General features: G+C 40.8%; 1 protein-coding gene across 1 annotated transcript; it reads left to right on the top strand.

Annotated features, from left to right (window-relative positions):
• Positions 1 to 70: 70 nt before the first annotated feature.
• On the top strand, positions 71 to 21,434 carry LOC115199181 (hsp90 co-chaperone Cdc37-like). Its single transcript, XM_029761815.1, has 8 exons — positions 71 to 434; positions 693 to 974; positions 1,113 to 1,218; positions 1,301 to 1,416; positions 1,810 to 1,932; positions 2,015 to 2,197; positions 20,406 to 20,477; positions 20,632 to 21,434. The coding sequence occupies exons 1-8, from the start codon at positions 324 to 326 to the stop codon at positions 20,770 to 20,772; spliced, it is 1,134 nt and encodes a 377-aa protein (XP_029617675.1). The 5' UTR covers positions 71 to 323; the 3' UTR covers positions 20,773 to 21,434.
• Positions 21,435 to 22,498: the final 1,064 nt, after the last annotated feature.

The raw sequence follows: 22,498 nt of genomic DNA, 5'->3' as shown, positions 1-22,498 counted from the left end.
TAAATAATATATATTTTTTTATTATTATAAAAATCTTATGCCCCACCCACATGCCTTTGCCTTGACGTTCTTCAATGACGAGTTTACGTAGAGACGTGGAAAACGTCTAAACGGAAACTTCCAGGGTTTCTTCCTTAGCTAGCTGAAGCTACATTGTGCACTATTGTTGTTAAGCAATAGTAAATATATTAGCTACCGATATAATTTCTAACACGGTTTTAAGTTAGCTAGTTACGTTGTATCATTAGACTTAAATCTATTATTTTCACTTTTAACGTGCTCTTGCTACAAGCAAATTTTAGCCTGCTAGCTAGGTAGCTAGAATGACAAGTAGGATAGACTACAGCGTGTGGGACCACATTGAGGTTTCAGATGATGAAGATGACACTCATCCAAACATCGATACACCCAGCCTTTTCAAATGGAGACATGAGGTAACGTTATGTCGATTAGAGTGATGCATTTGATAGCTACTTGGTCTCTGTAAGTTAGCTAATTATCACATTATTAGCTAGCTTTCTAGATTTGCAGATGCTGTAGGTAGCAAATAGCTAGCTACGTTATGTAAAAAGCCTGCTTTCAAAGATAAGCTCAATGGAAAAATAAACATAACATTTGGCGTTATGCGTTGTATATCTAGTTATCCTCGATGAGATCCCTTTGTCCTGACCCCTCTCCCCACCATCACCTAGGCGCGTGTGGAACGAATGGACCAGTCCATAAAGGCTGGTGAGGACCTGGAGAAGGGGCTAGCTGAATCTAAGCGCAAGTTGACTGAAGCACAGAAGAAGACAAAGAATCTGTCCAGTTCAGTCACGGACGATGCCAAAGCCGAGCTGAGCAAGGCACAGGCCGAGGAGAAGAGGCTGAAGAAGGAGGAGCGCGACTGGGAGAAGAAACTGGAGGACCATCGGCGGGAAGAGAAGAAGATGCCATGGAGCGTAGACACACTCTGCAAGGAGGGCTTCAGCAAGGTGGGTTTTAGTGTGTGGAACCACAGGTGCGCTCTGGCTGCAGGTGATGGTTATTTGCTGATGCCACTTGTCTTGCCCCACTCCGATCTCTCTCTCTCTCTCTCTCTCTCTCTCTCTCTCTCCTTCTGTCTCTCCTAGAGTGTTATGAACGTTAAGCCAGATGTGAAGGAGGAGACCGAGGAGCAGAAAGAGCAGAAACACAAGACCTTTGTGGAGAAGTATGAGAAAGAGATCAAACACTTTGGTGAGAGTCGTTATCCCATTCTTTGTTGTCCCCATTCTTTGTGGGTAGTTGTCATGGCCATGGTATCTGTCTCTGTTGTCAGGTATGATGAAACGCTGGGACGACAGCCAGAAGTACCTATCAGACAACCCTCACCTGGTGTGTGAGGAGACGGCCAACTACCTAGTCATCATGTGCATTGACCTGGAGGTGGAGGAGGTGAGAGCAGAACCGTAATACGACAAACCTCACTTCTAATAACCCATCAGGGATTTCATTCACTATACATTACCCCAGAGGACACTCATCAGGGTCATGTTCAGTAGGGCACAGGGTAGCGAAACGTTTTGAAACAGAAAACGATAGTGTTTCTTGTTGAACAATTCCAGGTAGTCCCTCCCTGTTTCAGTTCATTTTCTTACGTTTGGTGCATAATGAACACAATCCTGGTGTAGAGAAGGTTATGAAGTAGGTTAGTAAGTGATCGTCTGATCCTCTTTATTTGCCCAAACATGCCTCAGTACGAAGTACACATGCAGTTTCCTTTTCTTGATACAGATGAGCATAGACAAGGGTTAATGTCAGTGTCCTGTTGATGTTTTCCTCCTGTAGAAGAAAGCGCTGATGGAGCAGGTGGCTCACCAGACCATAGTAATGCAGTTCGTCCTGGAGCTGGCTAAGAGCCTAAAGGTGGATCCCCGCGGTTGCTTCCGTCAGTTCTTCGCCAAGATAAAGGTTTGTTTGTGTGTAAAGGTAATACATTTCCCACTTGCACTCAATAGCAAAGCATTTAGACAGTTACATTTCCCTCTTTCAGACTGCAGATCAGCAGTATCAGGATGCCTTCAATGATGAGCTGGAGTCCTTTAAGGAGAGGGTGCGTGGCAGGGCCAAGATTCGGATCGAGAGGGCCATGAAGGAGTACGAAGAGGAGGAGAGACAGAAACGCCTGGGGCCCGGAGGACTGGATCCTGCTGAGGTGTATGAGTCCCTACCTGAGGTACGGAACATCTACTGCTGCACGTCCTCCTTCATTTAGCACTGTCCTTCCATCATAATCATCATCCCTATCTCTGTTTTTGGTTTTGCAAGTTAACGAAGCCAAAGATTGGAAAGCTGCCGCGGTCATCCCCCTCTTCAAAGAGGGAGACACTCTAGACTAGAGGTCGACCGATTATGATTTTTCAACGCCGATACCAATTATTGGAGGACCGAAAAAAGTCGATACCGATTAATCGGCCGCTTTTTAAAATGTATATATTTGTAATAATGACAATTACAACAATACTGAATGAACACTTATTTTAACTTAATATAATACATCAATAAAATCAATTTAGCCTCAAATAAATAATGAAAAATGTTCAATTTGGTTTAAATAATGCAAAAACAAAGTGTTGGAGAAGAAAGTAAAGGTGCAATATGTGCCATGTAAAAAAGATAACGTTTAAGTTTCTTGCTCAGAACATGAGAACATATGAAAGCTGGTGGTTCCTTTTAACATGAGTCTTCAATATTCCCAGGTAAGAAGTTTTAGGTTGTAGTTATTATAGGAATTATAGGACTATTTCTCTCTATACGATTTGTATTTCATATACCTTTGACTATTGGATGTTCTTATAGGCACTTTAGTATTGCCAGTGTAACAGTATAGCTTCCGTCCCTCTCCTCGCTCCTACCTGGGCTCGAACCAGGAACACATCGACAACAGCCACCCTCGAAGCAGCGTTGCCCATGTAGAGCAAGGGGAAAAACTACTCCAAGTCTCATAGCGAGTGACCTTTGAAACGCTATTAGCGCGCACCTGGCTAACTAGCTAGCCATTTCACATTGGTTACACCAGCCTAATCTTGGGAGTTGACAGGCTTGAAGTCATAAACAGCGCAATGCATTGCGAAGGGCTGCTGGCAAACGCACGAAAGTGCTGTTTGAATGAACGCTTACGAGCCTGCTACTGCCTACCATCGCTCAGTCAGACTGCTCTATCAAATCATAGACTTAATTATATTAACACACAGAAATACGAGCCTTAGGTCATTAATATGGTAGAATCCGGAAACTATCATCTCGAAAACAAAGCGTTTTTCCTGTCAGTGAAATACAGAACCGTTCCGTATTTTATCTAACGGGTGGCATCCCTAAGTCTAAATATTCCTGTTACATTGCACAACCTTCAATGTTATGTCATAATTATGTAAAATTCTGGCAAATTAGTTCGCAACGAGCCAGGCGGCCCAAGCTGTTGCATATACCCTGACTCTGCGTGCAATGAACGCAAAATGACACAATTTCACCTGGTTAATATTGCCTGCTAACCTGGATTTCTTTTAGCTAAATATGCAGGTTTAAAAATATATACTTCTGTGTATTGATTTTAAGAAAGTGTTATGGGAATTAAGTTATCAATGTTCTTAAACCAAACTTCAACTAAACTACTCAGTCTGCCCCACCAGAGTGTGTAAGATTCTGGTTGAATGAAGCAGACGAGACCCAGCCAACAATGGTCAAAACCTTTGAGAGCTCTAAAATCCATACAATATTTTATATTACCACACACACACTCCCTCTCCCTCTCCAGCCTCTACTAGACCTTTATGGGACTTACATTCAGTACTTTAACTATTCATTCTACATCAACTACTAATTAGATACGTTTCAGAGTGGATTCTTTACTCATTTACCTATAATCATTTATTTCACTTATCATTCCACCCCTAAATGATTAAATAATACATTTTGATAATCAGACGCTATATGGAAACATAATTGTGATACAAGAATTAACAAAACCAATACATGTATATACATTCGATACTCATCAATGACTGTCCTAGGCCTATCCCCAATTATGACACTTCGTTTCAGGATTTCCATCATCATTTTCATGAAAGGATCAGTCAATCTAAACATTGAAAACGTTCTCATCAAACATTGGCTCCTCGTGGTTAAAAGAAATGGAGCCATCTCCTAGGCCTGGAGGCCCGTATTCGTCCTCCCACTGGTCGGAGCTCGGAATCGGTCCATATCTCACCATCTGCTGCGTCATCGATCTCTCTCGAGTCCTGGTGATTAAACCTTTCATACATGGCATATACTCATCAACCACACAATATCAACACACTCATACAGGTGAAAGCAGCCCATAATACAGTTCTTACAACACTTTTCCATTTCCCAAACATGAGCTGTGTTATCAGGAATGTACGTGCAGCAATGAACCTAATCATTCTACCAACACTGCCCTCTTCTGCCAATAACATATCGAGAATCAGTCTATTTTACTAGGTCATGAGGGAGGTGGCGGATAATTGGTCAGAGAACCTCTTTACTGCATCCCCGGTTTCATTCATGAATCTCTGTTGATTATAAAAGATGTCATTAATCCAATCCACTTTTTGATTTATTGTCAACCACCAAAATAATGTAGTGTTAAAGCCTTCACATATTTGATTCATAGCTTTGTATTCATCTGGAACTTCCCTGAGGATGCCAATAGCAGCCATCTAGTCAAAGCTACTCCCATACTGGTCAAAACTCCTCCTGTGCCTGCTTTAGCCACCTATAACTAGCCTTTGATGACTAACTCAAACTGGTTGGACCGATAACCCCAGGGCGCAAGTTCCTAACCACCCTTTGTGGTCATTTCTGTTGTATGCGTCCTTGCTGGTACTAGCCCACCCTACATCAGTTATAGGTGCGGTGAGGTTAAGAATTTTCTCCTGTACTTCTAAACCTAACTCAGTCACATTAACGACTACCTTTCAGCCATTAAAATCATCTAAGTTCTCGGTGCCATTCTTGTATCTATAACACTGGTACTCATCAGGAGTTAAAGTGAACCGAGTTGGGTTGGCCGGGTACTTCAATCTGGCCAACCCCAATTCCTGTACAGTTGTCTGCTTCCCCAGGAAATTGTTTAATGTTTACCTTAAATCCTACATCTTGATCTTCTTTGATTCCTTATTCTGTACATCACTCATCAGTGTATTATATAGTTTATCTTTTACTTCTTCTCAATGACAACGGTGTCATCTAATTAGTTCCGGAAGGTGGTGGATCTGGATATATCAGAAAGGTTACCAAGACTGTGATGCAGCTCAGAGTCCCTACCCTTCCCAAAAACCGCCAACCCTCTCCTGCCCTTAGTCGATCTGTTAGGTACCACCCCATACTCACACCTCTAGGAGCACCCACAGTGAGGAACGGTCGGGATAGGGAATCTTCGTTAAGGAGGTAACCCCCGGACCCTGTTGGTACTCGGTTCTTCTCCTAACTCTGTGTGTGATCAGCAGTGCTCATATGTGTACATACTTCTTGCAGTGGGTAACGTGGACCCAAGTGACTCTCAGCTTTTCTAATGGCAAAGGCAGTGGTTTAACCTCTCTAGGGTATGTGGGACGAAATCGTCCCACCTACTCAACAGCCAGTGGAATCCCGTGGCGCGTTATTCAAATACCTTAGAAATGCTATTACTTCAATTTCTCAAACATATGACTATTTTACACCATTTTAAAGACAAGACTCTCGTTAATCTAACCACACTGTCCGATTTCAAAAAGGCTTTACAACGAAAGCAAAACATTAGATTATGTCAGCAGAGTACCCAGCCAGAAATAATCAGACACCCATTTTTCAAGCTAGCATATAATGTCACATAAACCCAAACCACAGCTAAATGCAGCACTAACCTTTGATGATCTTCATCAGATGACACTCCTAGGACATTATGTTATACAATACATGCATGTTTTGTTCAATCAAGTTCATATTTATATCAAAAAACAGCTTTTTACATTAGCATGTGACGTTCAGAACTAGCATACCCACCGCAAACTTCCGGTGAATTTACTAAATTACTCACGATAAACGTTCACAAAAAAACATAACAATTATTTTAAGAATTATAGATACAGAACTCCTTTATGCAATCGCTATGTCCGATTTTAAAATAGCTTTTCGGCAAAAGCACATTTTGCAATATTCTGAGTAGATAGCCCAGCCATCACGGGCTAGCTATTTTGACACCCACCAAGTTTGGCCCTCACCAAACTCCGATTTACTATTAGAAAAATTTGATTACCTTTGCTGTTCTTCGTCAGAATGCACTCCCAGGACTTCTACTTCAATAACAAATGTTGGTTTGGTTCAAAATAATCCATAGTTATGTTCAAATATCCTCTGTTTTGTTCATGCGTTCAAGACACTATCCGAAGGGTGATGCGCCCGACGCGTTTCGTGACAAAAAATTCTAAATATTCCATTACCGTACTTCGAAGCATGTCAACCACTGTTTAAAATAAATTTTTATGCGATTTTTCTCGTAAAAAAGCGATAATATTCCGACCGGGAAACCCTGTTTTCGTTCAAAGACGAAAAAATAAAAACATGGTGTCGCCTCGTGCACGCGCCCCAGTCTCATTGTTCTCTGATCGACCACTATCCAAATGCGCTACTGTTTTTCAGCCAGGGCCTGCAAAGGCATCATTCAGCGTTTTGCCGCCTTCTGAGAGCCTATGGGAGCCGTAGGAAGTGTCACGTTACAGCAGAGATCCTCAGTTTTCAATAAAGAGAGTGTAGAAGCCCAAGAAATGGTCAGAGGGCACTTCCTGTAAGGAATCTTCTCAGGTTTTTGCCTGCCATATGAGTTCTGTTATACTCAAAGGCACCATTCAAACAGTTTAAGAAACTTTAGGGTGTTTTCTATCCAAAGCCAATAATTATATGCATATTCTAGTTACTGGGCAGGAGTAGTAACCAGATTAAATCGGGTACGTTTTTTATCCGGCCGTGTAAATACTGCCCCCTACCCCCAACAGGTTAAATTCACTATCCAAATGGCTTTTCAATGAGGCTGATCAGACCGCAAAGGAAAAGTTACCAGAGAAGTCAAAAGTCATACCACCCTTTCAGAACCGTGTTTCTTACTACATTAGACAAATGAAAGCTAAGAACTTTAAACTTTATCTACATTTTGTATCCCAGATTCGCAGAACATTCCCTATCAAAAGAATTTCACGTGTTTAATTAAAACTCAGAAAACAAAAGATATCATGGCTTCTAGGTGTACAGAAGGAACACTATTAGCTCTCCAATTTAGCTTCCTGCGATACCTATCGGTTGAGGGACTGTGTTGATCTCCACTAATCATGTCTACCCAGTCTGGGATTTTCCTCCCCTGTGACACCCACTGGCCCATGTCCTCCCACCTTTCTGAGGGCTCCCTGGCGAGAGATACATGGGGGCTCCACCTTTCTCTGAACAATGTCTGGTTCTGTAGAAGTAGCTCCACCTCCGCAGCAACATGAGTGCTGTCATAGTGTAACCACTTTAACCTGTTATGGATAGGGGGCAGTATTTTCACGGCCGGATAAAAAACGTACCCGATTTAATCTGATTATTACTCCTGCCCAGAAACTAGAATATGCATATAATTATTAGCTTTGGATAGAAAACACCCTAAAGTTTCTAAAACTGTTTCAATGGTGTCTCCTTGCCTCTCCTTTTAACCTCTTACATCTGCTCCAATATCCAATGATGGGCGTGGCGCGAAATACAAATTCCTCTAAAATCCGAAAACTTCAATTTTTCAAACATATGACTATTTTACAGCTATTTAAAGACAAGACTCTCGTTAATCTAACCACACTGTCCGATTTCAAAAAGGCTTTACAACGAAAGCAAAACATTAGATTATGTCAGCAGAGTACCCAGCCAGAAATAATCAGACACCCATTTTTCAAGCTAGCATATAATGTCACAAAAACCCAGAAGACAGCTAAATGCAGCACTAACCTTTCATGATCTTCATCAGATGACACACCTAGGACATTATGTTATACAATACATGCATGTTTTGTTCAATCAAGTTCATATTTATATCAAAAAACAGCTTTTTACATTAGCATGTGACGTTCAGAACTAGCATACCCCCGCAAACTTCCGGGGAATTTACTAACAATTTACTAAATTACTCACGATAAACGTTCACAAAAAGCATAACAATTATTTTAAGAATTATAGATACAGAACTCCTCTATGCACTCGATATGTCCGATTTTAAAATAGCTTTTCGGATTAAACACATTTTGCAATATTCTAAATACATAGCCCAGCCATCACTGGCTAGCTATTTAGACACCCGGCAAGTTTAGCCTTCACCAAAATCACATTTACTATAAGAAAAATGGTCTTACCTTTCCTGTTCTTCGTCAGAATGCACTCCCAGGACTTCTACTTCAATAACAAATGTTGGTTTGGTCCCAAATAATCCATCGTTATATCCAAACAGCGGCGTTTTGTTCGTGCGTTCTAGACACTATCACAATGGTAAATAAGGGTCGCGCGCATGCGCATTTCGTGGCAAAAAAAATCTAAATATTCCATTACCGTACTTCGAAGCATGTCAACCACTGTTTAAAATCAATTTTTATGCAATTTATCTCGTAACAAAGCGATAATATTCCGACCGGGAATCTGCGTATCGCTAAAAAGAGGGAGAAACAGAAAGGCGAGGGCGGCCAGTGCACGCGCCTAAGCCTTTTGTCTGCTGATAGACCACTTAGCAAAAGCGCTCGTGTGTTTCAGCCAGGGCTTTGAATTACGTCATTCAGGTTTTCCCGGGCTCTGAGAGCCCATTGGAGCCGTAGGAAGTGTCACGTAACAGCAGAGATCCTTTGTAATGAATATAGATGACAAAGAAGGGCAAGAAATGGTCAGACAGGCCACTTCCTGTACAGAATCTTCTCACGTTTTGGCCTGCCAAATGAGTTCTGTTATACTCACAGACACCATTCAAACAGTTTTAGAAACTTTGGAGTGTTTTCTATCCAAAGCTAATAATTATATGCATATTCTAGTTTCTGGGCAGGACTAATAATCAGATTAAATCGGGTACGTTTTTTATCCAGCCGTGAAAATACTGCCCCCTAGCCATAAGAGGTCGTCTACCCCTGCTACACCCTTCATTTCAGCAGATAGCTTGTCAAGTCTCAGTAGGGCTTAAAATCATATAATTTCCATTACAATCCACCCGTTTTGCTAGATATTTCATATACATTATAACACATCTATTTTTATTGGATTCAGAAATTTCACAAAAAATCAATCAAATTCAGGAATCTCTAAAAGATGGTCTCATCTAACATGGGCTCCTCATAATTGAATGAATCCTCCACCTGGCTCGGCGGTAGGTACTTGTCGTCCCATTGGTCTGAACTTTGACTCGGTCCGTATCTCACCATCTGCTCCGTTATCGATCTTTCTAGAGTTCTGGTGATTAAACCTCATACAGGTGAAAGCAGCCCATAATACAGCTCTTACAACACTTTTCCATTTCCCAACCATGAGCTGTGTTATCAGGAATGTACGTACAGCAATGAACTTACTCATTCTACCAACACCATCCTTTTTTGCCAATAACATATCGAGAGTCAGTCTATTTTACCAGGTCATGAGGGAGGTGGCGGATAATTGGTCAGAGAACCTCTCTACTGCATCCCCGGTTTCATTCATTAATCTCTGTTGATTATAAAAGATGTCATTAATTCAATCCACATTTTTATTTATTGTCAACTACCATAATAATGTAGTGTTAAATCCTTCACATATTTGATTCATAGCTTTGTATTCATCTGGAGCTTCCCTGAGGATGCCAATAGCATCCATCTAGTCAAAGCTACTCCCATCCTGGTCAAAACTCCTCCTGTGCCTACTTTAGCCTCCTATAACTGGCCTCTGATGACTAACTCGAACTGGTTGTACCAATAACCCCAGGGCGCAAGTTCCTAACCACCCTTTGTGGTAATTTCTGTCGTATGCGTCCTTTGCTGGTAATAGCCCACCCTACATCAGTTATAGGTGCTGTGAGGTTAAGAATTTTCTATTCATCTTTCAAACCTAAGCCAGACACATTAACAATTACTTTCCAGCTATTAAAATCATCCAAGTTCTCGGTGCCATTCTTGTATCTATAACACTGGTGCTCATCAGGAATTTAAGTGAACCTAGGTGGGTTGGCCGAGTACCTCAATCTGACCCACCCAGTCCCTGTACAGTTGTCTGCTTTCCCAGGAAGTTGTTTAATGTTTACCTTAAATCCTACATCTTGATCTTCTTTGACTCCTTATTCTGTAAGTCACTCATCAGTGTATTATATAGTTTATCTTTTACTTCTTCTCAATGACAACGGTGTCATCTAATTAGTTCCGGAAGGTGGTGGATCTGGATATATCAGAAAGGTTACCAAAACTATGATGCAGCTCAGAGTCTCTACTCTTCCCAAAAACCGCCAACCCTCTCCTGCCCTTAGTCTCTCTGCTAGGTACCACCCCATACTCACACCTCTAGGAGCACCCACAGTGAGGAACGGTCGGGATAGGGAATCTTCGTTAAGGAGGTAACCCCCGGACCCTGTTGGTACTCGGTTCTTCTCCTAACTCTGTGTGTGATCTTAGAACTTCTAAGACACAATTGAAAATTTGAACCAATGAGAAGACAGAATGACGATAAGGGTATAATACATTTTCTTTGTGGAGTAGTTCAGATTAATAAGCAGGGGTACTTTTTACATCATAATTATTAGTTCTACAAATTTCCTTAAAATCAATATCACCAATGACCTTAAATTCACCATCCAAATGGCTTTTCATTGCGGCTGATCAGACCACAAAGGAAAAGTCACCAGAGGGGTCAAAAGTCATACCCCCTTTTCAGAATCGGTTTTCTTACTACATTATACAAATGAAAGCTAAGAACTTTATCTACATTTTGTATCTCAAGTTCCCAGAACATTCCCTATCAAAAGAATTTCACGTGCTTAATTTAAACTCAGAAAACAAAACTTCCAAAATGCCATGTGTATACCCCTTTAAGATATCCTGTCCCTAGGAATTTTTCCCAAAGAGAGCTAAGCGCTCCTTTTTCTGGCTGTGGGCGCCTGACCTTCTTCTCGCTGTATTTGTCTCAACCCCCTCTCTGGCATCTCTTGCCTCTGTTACTTCCCTCAGATCTGCTAGCCCCCACCCTACGAGGTTCTGTTTGATGGCACGACTTATCTCGGGACGCATTCCACTGAGGAAAGCAATTTTTAATTGCTGATATTACGGGGCATCAAATCCATCCACTACTGGGGGTTCTATTAACCCACTATTTGCGTTGAACACGTCCTTTACTCTCTCTAGGTATTGGCTTATATTCTCACTGTCTTCTTGTTTACACTCGTGAACCTTAGAGAAATCTGCATGTCGGTAATGGTGGTCCCTCAGATTATTACACAGCTGTGTGATTTTCTCGACATACTGTCCATCTATCGCCCAGGGCACTACTATCAAATCACCATGTCCTGGTACCCAATTCATTTGTTTAACCATTGACTCCAATCTTTCAACATTTAAAACGCAAATGAAAAAGGTATTTCAAATAACCAAATGCAACCTAGCTAATTTCCAACGCATATGTAATTGTTTTATTACAGAGGTACCAAAACTATACTTCAAGGGCTCAGAGCGATTGACCTCACCAATTTAAACGCTATTAGCGCGCACCACCGCGGTTACACTCACCCCCCATACAAAGAGCGCGTCCTCGAGTTAGCTTGCGACTCTACATCCTACAGGAACGCGCACGCCGGCCAGGCACACGCACAACTATGATTAATTTGCACTGTTCCTGAGGAAATAAAATAAACTCACCCTGCAATCCACCTTTCTGACCTGACATTGTTTCATGCAATGGAAACATTATAATGTTAGCATACATTCACTTCCCGTTCAATTCACTGGTGTTACTAAACAATCAAACCACGAATCAATAACCAGAATTTATCACATCACAAAATGCTTCCTTCCAGCCAAACATAGCCCAGCGCTCACACCCAACTCTCCTCTTTTCACCAGTAGGGAAAAACATTACCTCTTTTCAAACAGCGTTCTGCCTTACCTCTATCGTAAGATTAAAACCAATGTTACAACTTTCTCTCCTTTTCGGCTTCACGCTTATGAAATGTCCAAGACTTTAAAAAATACCATGTATTTCTCCAAATGTATAAAATACTTCTTTCAACACTTTAGCCTAAAAATAAGACACCTTTCGGTGTTTACAATTCTATAGGATTCGGCGAATGTTCCACACAGTATCTTTGGTTCCCTTCTCTCTGTCTTTTCCAGTTCCTCCTCGTTACTTTGTTTTTCTTTCCCCATTTTCTTAAGTTTCTCCATCATTGCCAGTCCTATTCTCTCCTTCTGTCTGGCTTTCTCCATTGCTTCCTTGATTTGACCTTTTCTGGGTTCTCCCGCTTTCTTCCATTCCCCCTCTGCTTTCTGAGTTTTCCGCTTCAATGCTCCCAGTATTCTACCTGGCTCACCTTCTGTGGGAACTCCATCGGGGGACAATACGCAACCATCCTCTATCCATTCCATATAGAGTTTCTCTCCTCGTCTCTTCCATTCCTTCCCTCCATTTATTTAGAGCGTGGATTTTAGAGCATTTAATACCCTCTCCGCTTCTTCACTGGTAGTCATGTTTTTGTTTTACTGTATTATTTTCGTATTTATTTCTAACCAATTTGATAATCCGTTGGTTATTTAAAGTATGTTAACCTATTTATTTAAACCAAATTGTTTCAATCTATTTAGTTGAACTCGGTGCTTATTTCAACCTAATTATTTGGAACCGGAGTTCTTTAATATAAATCAAACATCAAACATCAAATCAAATAATAATCCAAATTATTTCAACCCCATTATTTAAACCCGTGTTTCATAACGTCAAACAGCAACCATCAAATCGAATACTATTCCAAATGATTCCAACCCAATTATTTAAACTCGTGTTATACAGTGTCCAACATCAAACATCAAATTATTTAATAAATTATCCCGCTCTAGCCCATCTATCTGAACTTGGTTCTTGTACCCTTGTCAAACACTAAACATCAAATCAACTGATAAATCCCCAATAGAGCCAACAATAACCCATCATTTAAAACATATTTTTTCCCAAACCTAACCACACCCATAGCATATCAAATCGAGTAATAACTTTCCGTTAGAGCCAACATTACCCCACCATTTAAAACATATACTTATCAACCCTAGCCACGCCCGTAGTATGTGCCTTGCCAATAGCCATAATTATCGTCCTATCTAAAATATTCCTCCAATCCCTTTGATGCCTTTTTGTTTGTAAATTCAATCAGCTATACATCTCCTTTTATTCTACACCTACATTTATCATATTATTTTATCTCCAAATGTTTTATTATACTATTATTCTCTTGCCTTTAAATTCCTAATTTATTATTCCTCTTTCACCTCGCCTACAACCTCACCTCCTTTCCTAAGAATTATTCCGCCGAACCCAATCGTACCCTCGAAGTTACGAATCTTGCCGGTCACCCAGTATTCTATCTAAAATTTCCCGCACCTTGCCGGGGTAATTCCTCGAACCTAATCGTACCTTTATATTTACGAATCTTGCCGGTGGACCAATACTCTATGGTACCATGGTACTAACAACACATTCACCACAGGTTTGCATGTCACAATAATGACTCTATAATATTTCTTATCTACTCATAATAATTCATAATTTGGTTCACTTACATCGATCAGGTGCTTCACAAAAGTAATTTGGATAAAGCCAATATGCAGATCTTTAGTTATTGTAACAATAGGTGTCTGCTTACCTCTTTTTAGTTGTCTGGACTTTTTGTGAAACACACCATCCCATGACAGCGATGTCCAATCGGCTGATCAATACTCAGCGAAGTTCCTATACCAGATCACGTCGGGGTCACCAATTGTCGGGTCACGTCAATTCGAATCTGGTATTAAAACAAATTATTTAGCAAAGAGTAACTCATGTTTTCTTTGTTCTTTAATTATTGCAAACACTTGAATGGGAAATATGTTGTTCGTATATACGGTCTCACTGTAACACCACGCAGGGCCAGACAGCGAAGAGGACGTCACATCCTTTGTTCTCCCTTATATACTCTGACAGAGATAGTTCCCGCTCATTGCTGGCCTGTCAGAGTGAGGATGAGCGTGGTTTAAACTTACTCATCCTATCGCTGGCATGCAGGCTGGTCGCATCCTCGTGACGCACTTCCTGTTGCCGGGTGTAGTTCTTGTCTTCAGCAGTTGACTTATCCGTAGTTTATATACTTAATATTGTAGCATAGCTTCCCCGGTATATTATATAGGTTATGCAAACAAATAGCCAGTTCAACCCTAACATATCCTCTCATTATAATTATTTAGATTTAGGTAACTGTCTCTTCAATTTAAACTAAACAAGCTATCAAAACAGGCTATCAAGCAAGCTATCAAAAAAAAAACGTTTGGTTTATATCTTAAACAACCACTAACAACCGTATCTTTCCAGACAAAACATACCAACAGTTGAATGACAATCAGCACCTCAAATTGTAATCCACTGATGCATAGGCTGAGAAACGAACCCGAGCCTACCGCCTGGCCGTCGAGAATTCTACCACTGAACCACCAATGCGCTATTGAAATTATGGAGACTCCTCGCAAACAACCCTATTTCTAAATGTCTGTAGTCGTAAAATTAGGCACGTACTACCGATACAATTTCCAGAACATAGCCCTAATGTAAATGTCTAAGCCTTTCTCCTGCGATTTACTCTCCTTCTTCAAACCTTCTCTCTCTCTTTCTCTACACTTGTCTTCTTGCCTTCTTGTCCGGGCTTCAGACAGCCACACCCTGGCTATGTCTAACCCTCGACCTGCTGTTTCCCTGTCTCGTCCCCACATACCTTATGTATCTTTCTTATCATTACTCCCAACTTTTCTACGTCCAAACTTCCGTCAAATTCATTCTTCCTTCTCCACATTGGACCGAAATAAATATTTATTTTATAACATTTAACTCCATGTATCGTGCATCTCCCGTTAATTCCTGCACCTCCTTTGAGGATTTGCCACCCATGGTTATCCAGTAACTATCGTTGTTATGCTCCTTCTCACAAAATATATATACTTGCTATTAACCTCAATGTGTAAATGTACTTGCTATTAACTTCAATGTGTATGCTTTCTACTGTTATTATCCTTCACCTCTTTTGAAAAATACCTACCGTTAATCTTTCCTAGAATTTCAGAATAATTATTTGTATGAATCCTGAATTATCTTCTTTTTCTATGTGCTTTTTTAAAACTCTGGTTCAATTACTTCTATGTGTATCTCTCACCTACTGGTCATTTCCTCTATGATCCCAGAATAATTACTTTTATGACTTTTGATAGATCCATTAGGTCTCACATGTCTATGGCTTTTGACCCTCTTATCTATCTCACACGCAATTATCCTCTTACCCCTATGGAAATTTCCCAATGTGTCTATGTGTTGCTATGTGTATCTCTTTCTTTTGACTGTCTTCTTCTCACAATCTAGAATTTTGTCACTCCTCTCTATGTGGGTGCTCCCACTCTATGCTCACGATCTATGTGTATTTGCTTTTCACTTTAACCTGGTTTTGATCTATTATAACTACTAATTTGGATCTATGATTATCTTACCTTGTTTTGTTTCTTTCTAATCTGTTAATTTGGATCTATAATTAATTTACCTCGTCTTGTTTAATGTAATGCTCTCGCCTCTCCTCCTTTTTGGACTTTATTTCAGTGTTGTCTTTTGAATCGGATCTATGGTTAATTCACTCTTGTTAATTGACCATTTGAGTTATCTTGTTCGCATAGAATTAACTTCCTATTTCACAAAACCTATTTTATAGCCTCTCCTCAATTTAGGACTTTATTTAGGTATGTCTCTTGATTCGGATCTATGGTTAATTTACCACTCGTTAATTAACCATTTAAGTTATCCTATTTGCACAAAATCACCGTCCTATCTCACAGCACCTATTGTATATCCCTTCTTAATAACCTCTCGGCCACTTCACAAAGAAAAACTCTGACCTCAATTATTAAGCTAGTTTTATTTCTGGAAGTGCACATGTACCTCAGGTCTTCGTGGACATGCTCCCTTATCGATTTTGTTAATACACAAAGTAAAAACACCTTAGTGAATCTGTGTAGAATAACTAAGCTCCTATTATTGATAAATTCCAAGTATTTAGAACATCAAATCCAAGATATCTTAAATCATTCCCCCAAATTCGTAAATAAAGATTTACTGACCTTTGTCTTGTAGGCTGGGAAAAGCAATGTAGGTTGGATTCCGTCACCGTCTCTTTCGACCTTAGATATTTACCGGCCTGTTATGGAACCCCAATTTCAGGGGACAGGTCTTTAATTTACGAGTCAATGACCCGCCCGTGCACGGTTTTCGGCGCGTTACCTTAGCAAGACAGGGACAGGTATTGGATTCCGGCTGAAGGACCTAATTGTTATGGGAATGAAGTTATCAATGTTCTTAAACTGAACTTCAATTAAACTACTCAGTGTGCCCCACCAGAGTGTGTAAGATTCTGGTTGAATGAAGCAGACGGAGACCCAGCCAACAATGGTCAAAACGTTTATTTATGAGAGCTCTAAAATTCATACAATTCACACAGCCTTTTATATTACCCCCCCCCCCCCCCCACACACACACACACACTTCTCTCCCTCTCCAGCCTCTACTAGACCTTTATGGGACTTACATTCAGTACTTTAACTATTCATTATACATTCTACATCAACTACTAATTACTAATTAGATACGTTTCAGAGTGGATTCTTTACTCATTTACCTATGATCATTTATTTCACTTATCAGAAAGGCCTTGATGTTTATGGTTAGGGTCAGTCGTGCAACGATTGGGCTTTTTTCGCAAATGCGCTTTTGTTAAATCATCCCCCGTTTGGTGAAGTCGGCTGTCTTTGTTAGGAAGAAATAGTCTTCACAGTTCGCAACGAGCCAGGCAGCCCAAACTGCTGCTTATACCCTGACTCTGTTTGCAAGAGAAGTGACACATTTTCCCTAGTTAAAAGAAATTCATGTTAGCAGGCAATATTAACTAAATATGCAGGTTTACAAATATATACTTGTGTGTTGATTTTAAGAAAGGCGTTGATGTTTATGGTTGGAGCAACGTGTACCTAAGCGATTATATGCAACACATGACAGGCTAGATAAACTAGTAATATCATCAACCATGTGTCGTTAACTAGTGATTATGATTGATTGTCTTTTATAAGATAAGTTAAATGCTAGCTAGCAACTTACCTTGGCTTCTTACTGCATTCGCGTAACAGGCAGGCTCCTCGTGGAGTGCAATGTAAAGCAGGTGGTTAGAGCGTTGGACTAGTTAACCGTAAGGTTACAAGATTGAATCCCCGAGCTGACAAGGTACAAATCTGTCATTCTGCCCCTGAACAAGGCAGTTAACCCACCGTTCCTAGGCCGTCATTGAAAATAAGAATGTGTTCTTAAAACTTCATACGACACCGAGTTTGACAATAGCCAGTGAAAAATCAGAGCGCCAAATTCAAAACCACAAATCTAATCATTTCAATTTCTCAAACATACGACTATTTTAAACCATTTTAAAGATACACTTCTCCTGAATCGAACCGCGTTGTCCGATTTTCAAAAAGGCTTTACAGCGAAAGCAAAACGTTAGATTATGTTAGGAGAGTACATAGACAAAAATAACCACACAGCCATTTTCCAAGCAACTAGATGCATCACAAAAACCCAAAACACAGCTAAAGGAAGCACTAACCTTTGACGATCTTCATCAGATGACACTCCTAGGACATCATGTTACACAATACATGCATTTTTTGTTCGATTAAGTTCATATTTATATCCAAAAACAGCATTTTACATTGGCGCGTGACGTTCAGAAAATATTTTCCCTCCAATACTGCCGGTGGATCAGCACAACAATTGACAAAAATACTCATCATAAACGTTGATAAAATATTAAACTGTTATTCAAAGAATTATAGATGAACATCTCCTTTATGCAACCGCTGTGACAGATTTTTAAAAAAGCTTCACGGGGAAAGCACACTTTGCAATAATCTGAGTACTGCGCTCAGAAAAATACACTAGACAATACAGATACCTGCCATTTTGGAGTCATCTAAAATCATAAATAGCATTAGAAATATTCACTTACCTTTGATGATCTTAATCAGAAGGCACTTCCAGGAATCCCAGGTCCACAATAAATGTTGTATTGTATGATAAAGTCCATAATTTATGTCCAAATAGCTCCTTGTTGTTTGCGTGTTCAGTTATCTACTCCAAATGTAGGAAGCGCACGGAAAATGTCATGACGAAAAGTAAAAAAAAGTTATATTTACGTTCGTTCAAACATGTCAAACGTTGTAAAGCATCAATCTTTAGGGCCTTTTTAACGTCAAACTTCAATAATATTCCAACCGGACGATTCCAATGTCAAGAAAAATGTTATGGAACACAGCTACCTCCTCACGTGAATGCGCGCCAATGAACTGATGTCCTTCCCTGAGTCAACAACTTCCCAGCCTTCTTGTTCGCTCTCTGTTCACTGCAAAAGGCTGAAACAAGGTTCTAAAAACTGTTGACATCTAGTGGAAGCCTTAGGAAGTGCTAAATGAATCCTTAGTCACTGTGTGTTAGATAGGCAATGACTTGGAAAGATTCCACACATCAGATTTCCACTTCCTGGTAGGATTTTTCTCAGGTTTTTGCCTGCCATATGAGTTCTGTTATACTCACAGACATCATTCAAACAGTTTTAGAAACTTCAGAGTGTTCTCTATCCAAATCTACTAATAATATGCATATCCTAGCTTCTGAGTTTGAGTAGGAGGCAGTTTAATATGGGCACGTATTTCATCCGAAAGTGACAATACTGCGCCCTATGCGATTGGTGTCGTAAGAGGTTAACTGAGTTGCCTGTTAAATAAAGGTCTGAAGAAAAAAAAACGGCCAAATCGGTGTCCAAAAATACCGATTTCCGATTGTTATGAAAACTTGAAATCGACCCTAATTAATTGGCCATTCTGATTAATCAGTCGACCTCTACTCTAGACCCAAACTGCTACAGACCTATATCTATCCTACCCTGCCTTTCAAAGGTCTTCGAAAGCCAAGTTAACAAACAGATCACCGACCATTTAGAATCCCACCTTACCTTCTCCGCTATGCAATCTGGTTTCCGAGCTGGTCATGGGTGCACCTCAGCCACGCTCAGGTCCTAAACGATATCATAACCGCCATCGATAAGAGACAATACTGTGCAGCTGTACTCATCGACCTGTCCAAGGCTTTCAACTCTGTCAATCACCACATTCTTATCGGCAGACTCAACAGCCTTGGTTTCTCAAATGACTGCCTCGCCTGGTTCACAAACTACTTCTCAGACAGAGTTCAGTGTGTCAAATCGGAGGGCCTGTTGTCCGGACCTCTGGCAGTCTCTATGGGGGTGCCACAGGGTTCAATCCTTGGACCGACTCTTTTCTCTGTATACGTCAATGATGTCGCTCTTGCTGCTGCTGATTCTCTGATCCACCTCTACGCAGACGACACCATTCTGTATACTTTTTGCCCTTCTTTGGACACTGTGTTAACTAACCTCCAGACGAGCTTCAATGCCATACAACTCTCCTTCCGTGGCCTCCAACTGCTCTTAAATGCAAGTAAAACTAAATGCATGCTCTTCAACCTATCGCTGCCCACACCTGCCTGCCTGTCCAGCATCACTACTCTGGACGGTTCTGACTTAGAATATGTGGACAACTACAAATACCTAGGTGTCTGGTTAGACTGTAAACTCTCCTTCCAGACTCACATTAAGCATCTCCAATCCAAAATTAAATCTAGAATCGGCTTCCTATTTCGCAACAAAGCATCCTTCACTCATGCTGCCAGACACCCTCGTAAAACAAAACTGACTATCCTTCCGATCCTTGACTTCGGCGATGTCATTTACAAAATAGCCTCCAACACTCACGGCAAACTGGATGCAGTCTATCACACTGACATCCGTTTTGTCACCAAAGCCCCATATACTACCCACCACTGCGACCTCTATGCTCTCGTTGGCTGGCCCTTCATATTCGTCGCCAAACCCACTGGCTCCAGGTCATCTATAAGTCTTTGCTAGGTAAAGCCCGCGTTATCTCAGCTCGCTTGTCACCGTATCTCAGCTCGCTTGTCGCAGTTGTAAATGAGAACTTGTTCTCAACTAGCCTACCAGGTTAAATAAAGGTGAAATAAATAAAAATATTTTGTCCTTTTTGTAGGAGATGCAGAAATGTTTTGACGAGAAGGACATTGCAATGTTGCAGACTGTCATCACTAAGCTGGACCCAACGGTAGGTTACAAAACCAAATCCATTCCTGTGTTTCTTTTGTAATATTGTCTTCCACATGCTCAGGGCAAATGTAAAGGCACACTGAATAGTGACATAAAACCTCCTGAAGTTGTTATAAACTGGTGCTCTGAATGTCATTGTTCCCACCCGTCAGGAGGCTAAGGTCCACATGAAGAGATGCATTGACTCTGGCCTCTGGGTCCCTAACTCACGGGAAGACGAGGGAGACGACAAGGAGGAAGACGCTACTTATGAAGAGCTGAATAAGGAGATGGGTGAACAGAAGATCGAATGATTGACATGAATTGACTTTACGATGATGATATTTTCCTCTATGTAGTCATCACTTCTATTGCTACTCCCAATGTTTGTTCATGAATTTCTCCTTAACGCTTTGGAACAATGTAACCTCTCTGTGGTGATGTCCACTCTTTGTGGACAACAGTATCACACCAATATCACTTCCTGAATGCTTTTCTTTTTTTAAACATAATTCTTGCTTGGGCCTTATTCGTAAAGCTGTGTTCTTAAACATGTGTGTGCCTGTACATAGTCTCTTTGGGTGTGTGTGTCAGCCAGCCAGCCAATCTGTTGTTTACCTTGTATTTGTGTGCTTTCAGTTGCTGGGGAACATTGTTTCTCTTTTTCATTCAATAGTCTCACTACTGGTTCTACATGTATAGGGATAGGCATGGCAGGATTTTAGTTCTTGATGTGATAGAATTATACATAGTGATGTAACGTGGGATAGCCTAGTAACTGAGGTTGAAATTGAATCATATCAACATGTGACATTTTGAATCCAGTGTACTGGCCCCTTATGACCTTTTTGCTCATTGTTTTCTCTCCTTAATTTGACCAGCAGTTGTCACCTCCTATCAACTTTTAAGTTGATGGGAGAATCACTTTTATGAGTATTATTTGCTATTAAAAATAACACTGATGTGGTTTACATGAGTCAGGATAGGGTGTTATTGAATTGAGATTTATTAGAAACATTGTAAGATCATTTCACCTGTCTTCCATTGCATTATAATGCTTAGTGCAACAAACTAATATGGTCCAAACACACCAAGACAGTCGTGAAGAGGGCACGACAACTTCTTTTTCCCCTCAGGAGACTGAAACAGTTTGGCATGGGTCCCCAGATCCTCAAAAGGTTACTATTTACATTGACCCCAGCTTTTGTTTTGACACTGATGCTACTTGCTGTTTATCATCTTTGCAAAGTCACTTTCCCCTACCTACATGTACAAATTACCTCGACTAACCTGTACCCCCTGCTCATTTACTCGGTACCCTTGCCTCCTGTATATAGCCTCGTTATTATTATGTAATTCTACTGTGTTACTTCTTTATTTTTACTATTTTATTTAGTAAATATTTTCTTAACTATTTCTTGAACTGCACTGTTGGTTAAGGGCTTGTAAGTAAGCATTTCACGATAAGGTCTACACCTACCCTACCGTTCAAAAGTTTGGGGTCACTTAGAAATGGCCTTGTTTTTGAAAGAAAATGACTAACAGAAATGGAATAATGTGTCCCTGAACAAAGGGGGGGGGGGTTAAAATCAAAAGTAAGTCAGTATCTGGTGTGGCCACCAGCTGCATTAAGTACTGCAGTGCATCTCCTCCTCGTGGACTGCACCAGATTTGCCAGTTCTTGCTGTGAGATGTTACCCCACTCTTCCACCAAGGCACCAGCAAGTTCCCAGACATTTATGGGGGGAATGGCCCTAGCCCTCACCCTCCGATCCAACAGGTCCCAGACGTGCTCAATGGGATTGAGATCCAGGCTCTTTGCTGGCCATGGCAGAACACTGACATTCCTGTCTTGCAGGAAATCACGCACATAACGAGCAGTATGGCTGGTGGCATTATCATGCTAGAGGGTCATGTCAGGGTGAGCCTGCAGGAAGGGTACCACATGAGGGAGGAGGATGTCTTCCCTGTAACGCACAGCGTTGAGATTGCCTGCAATGAGAACAAGCTCTGTCCGATGATGCTGTGACACACTGCTCC

The sequence above is a fragment of the Salmo trutta genome, chromosome 1 (assembly GCF_901001165.1).
Source record: "Salmo trutta chromosome 1, fSalTru1.1, whole genome shotgun sequence".
Taxonomy (NCBI): Eukaryota; Metazoa; Chordata; class Actinopteri; order Salmoniformes; family Salmonidae; genus Salmo; species Salmo trutta.
The sequence above is the reverse complement of the archived record's forward strand: the minus strand, read 5'-3'. Positions and strand labels throughout refer to the sequence as shown.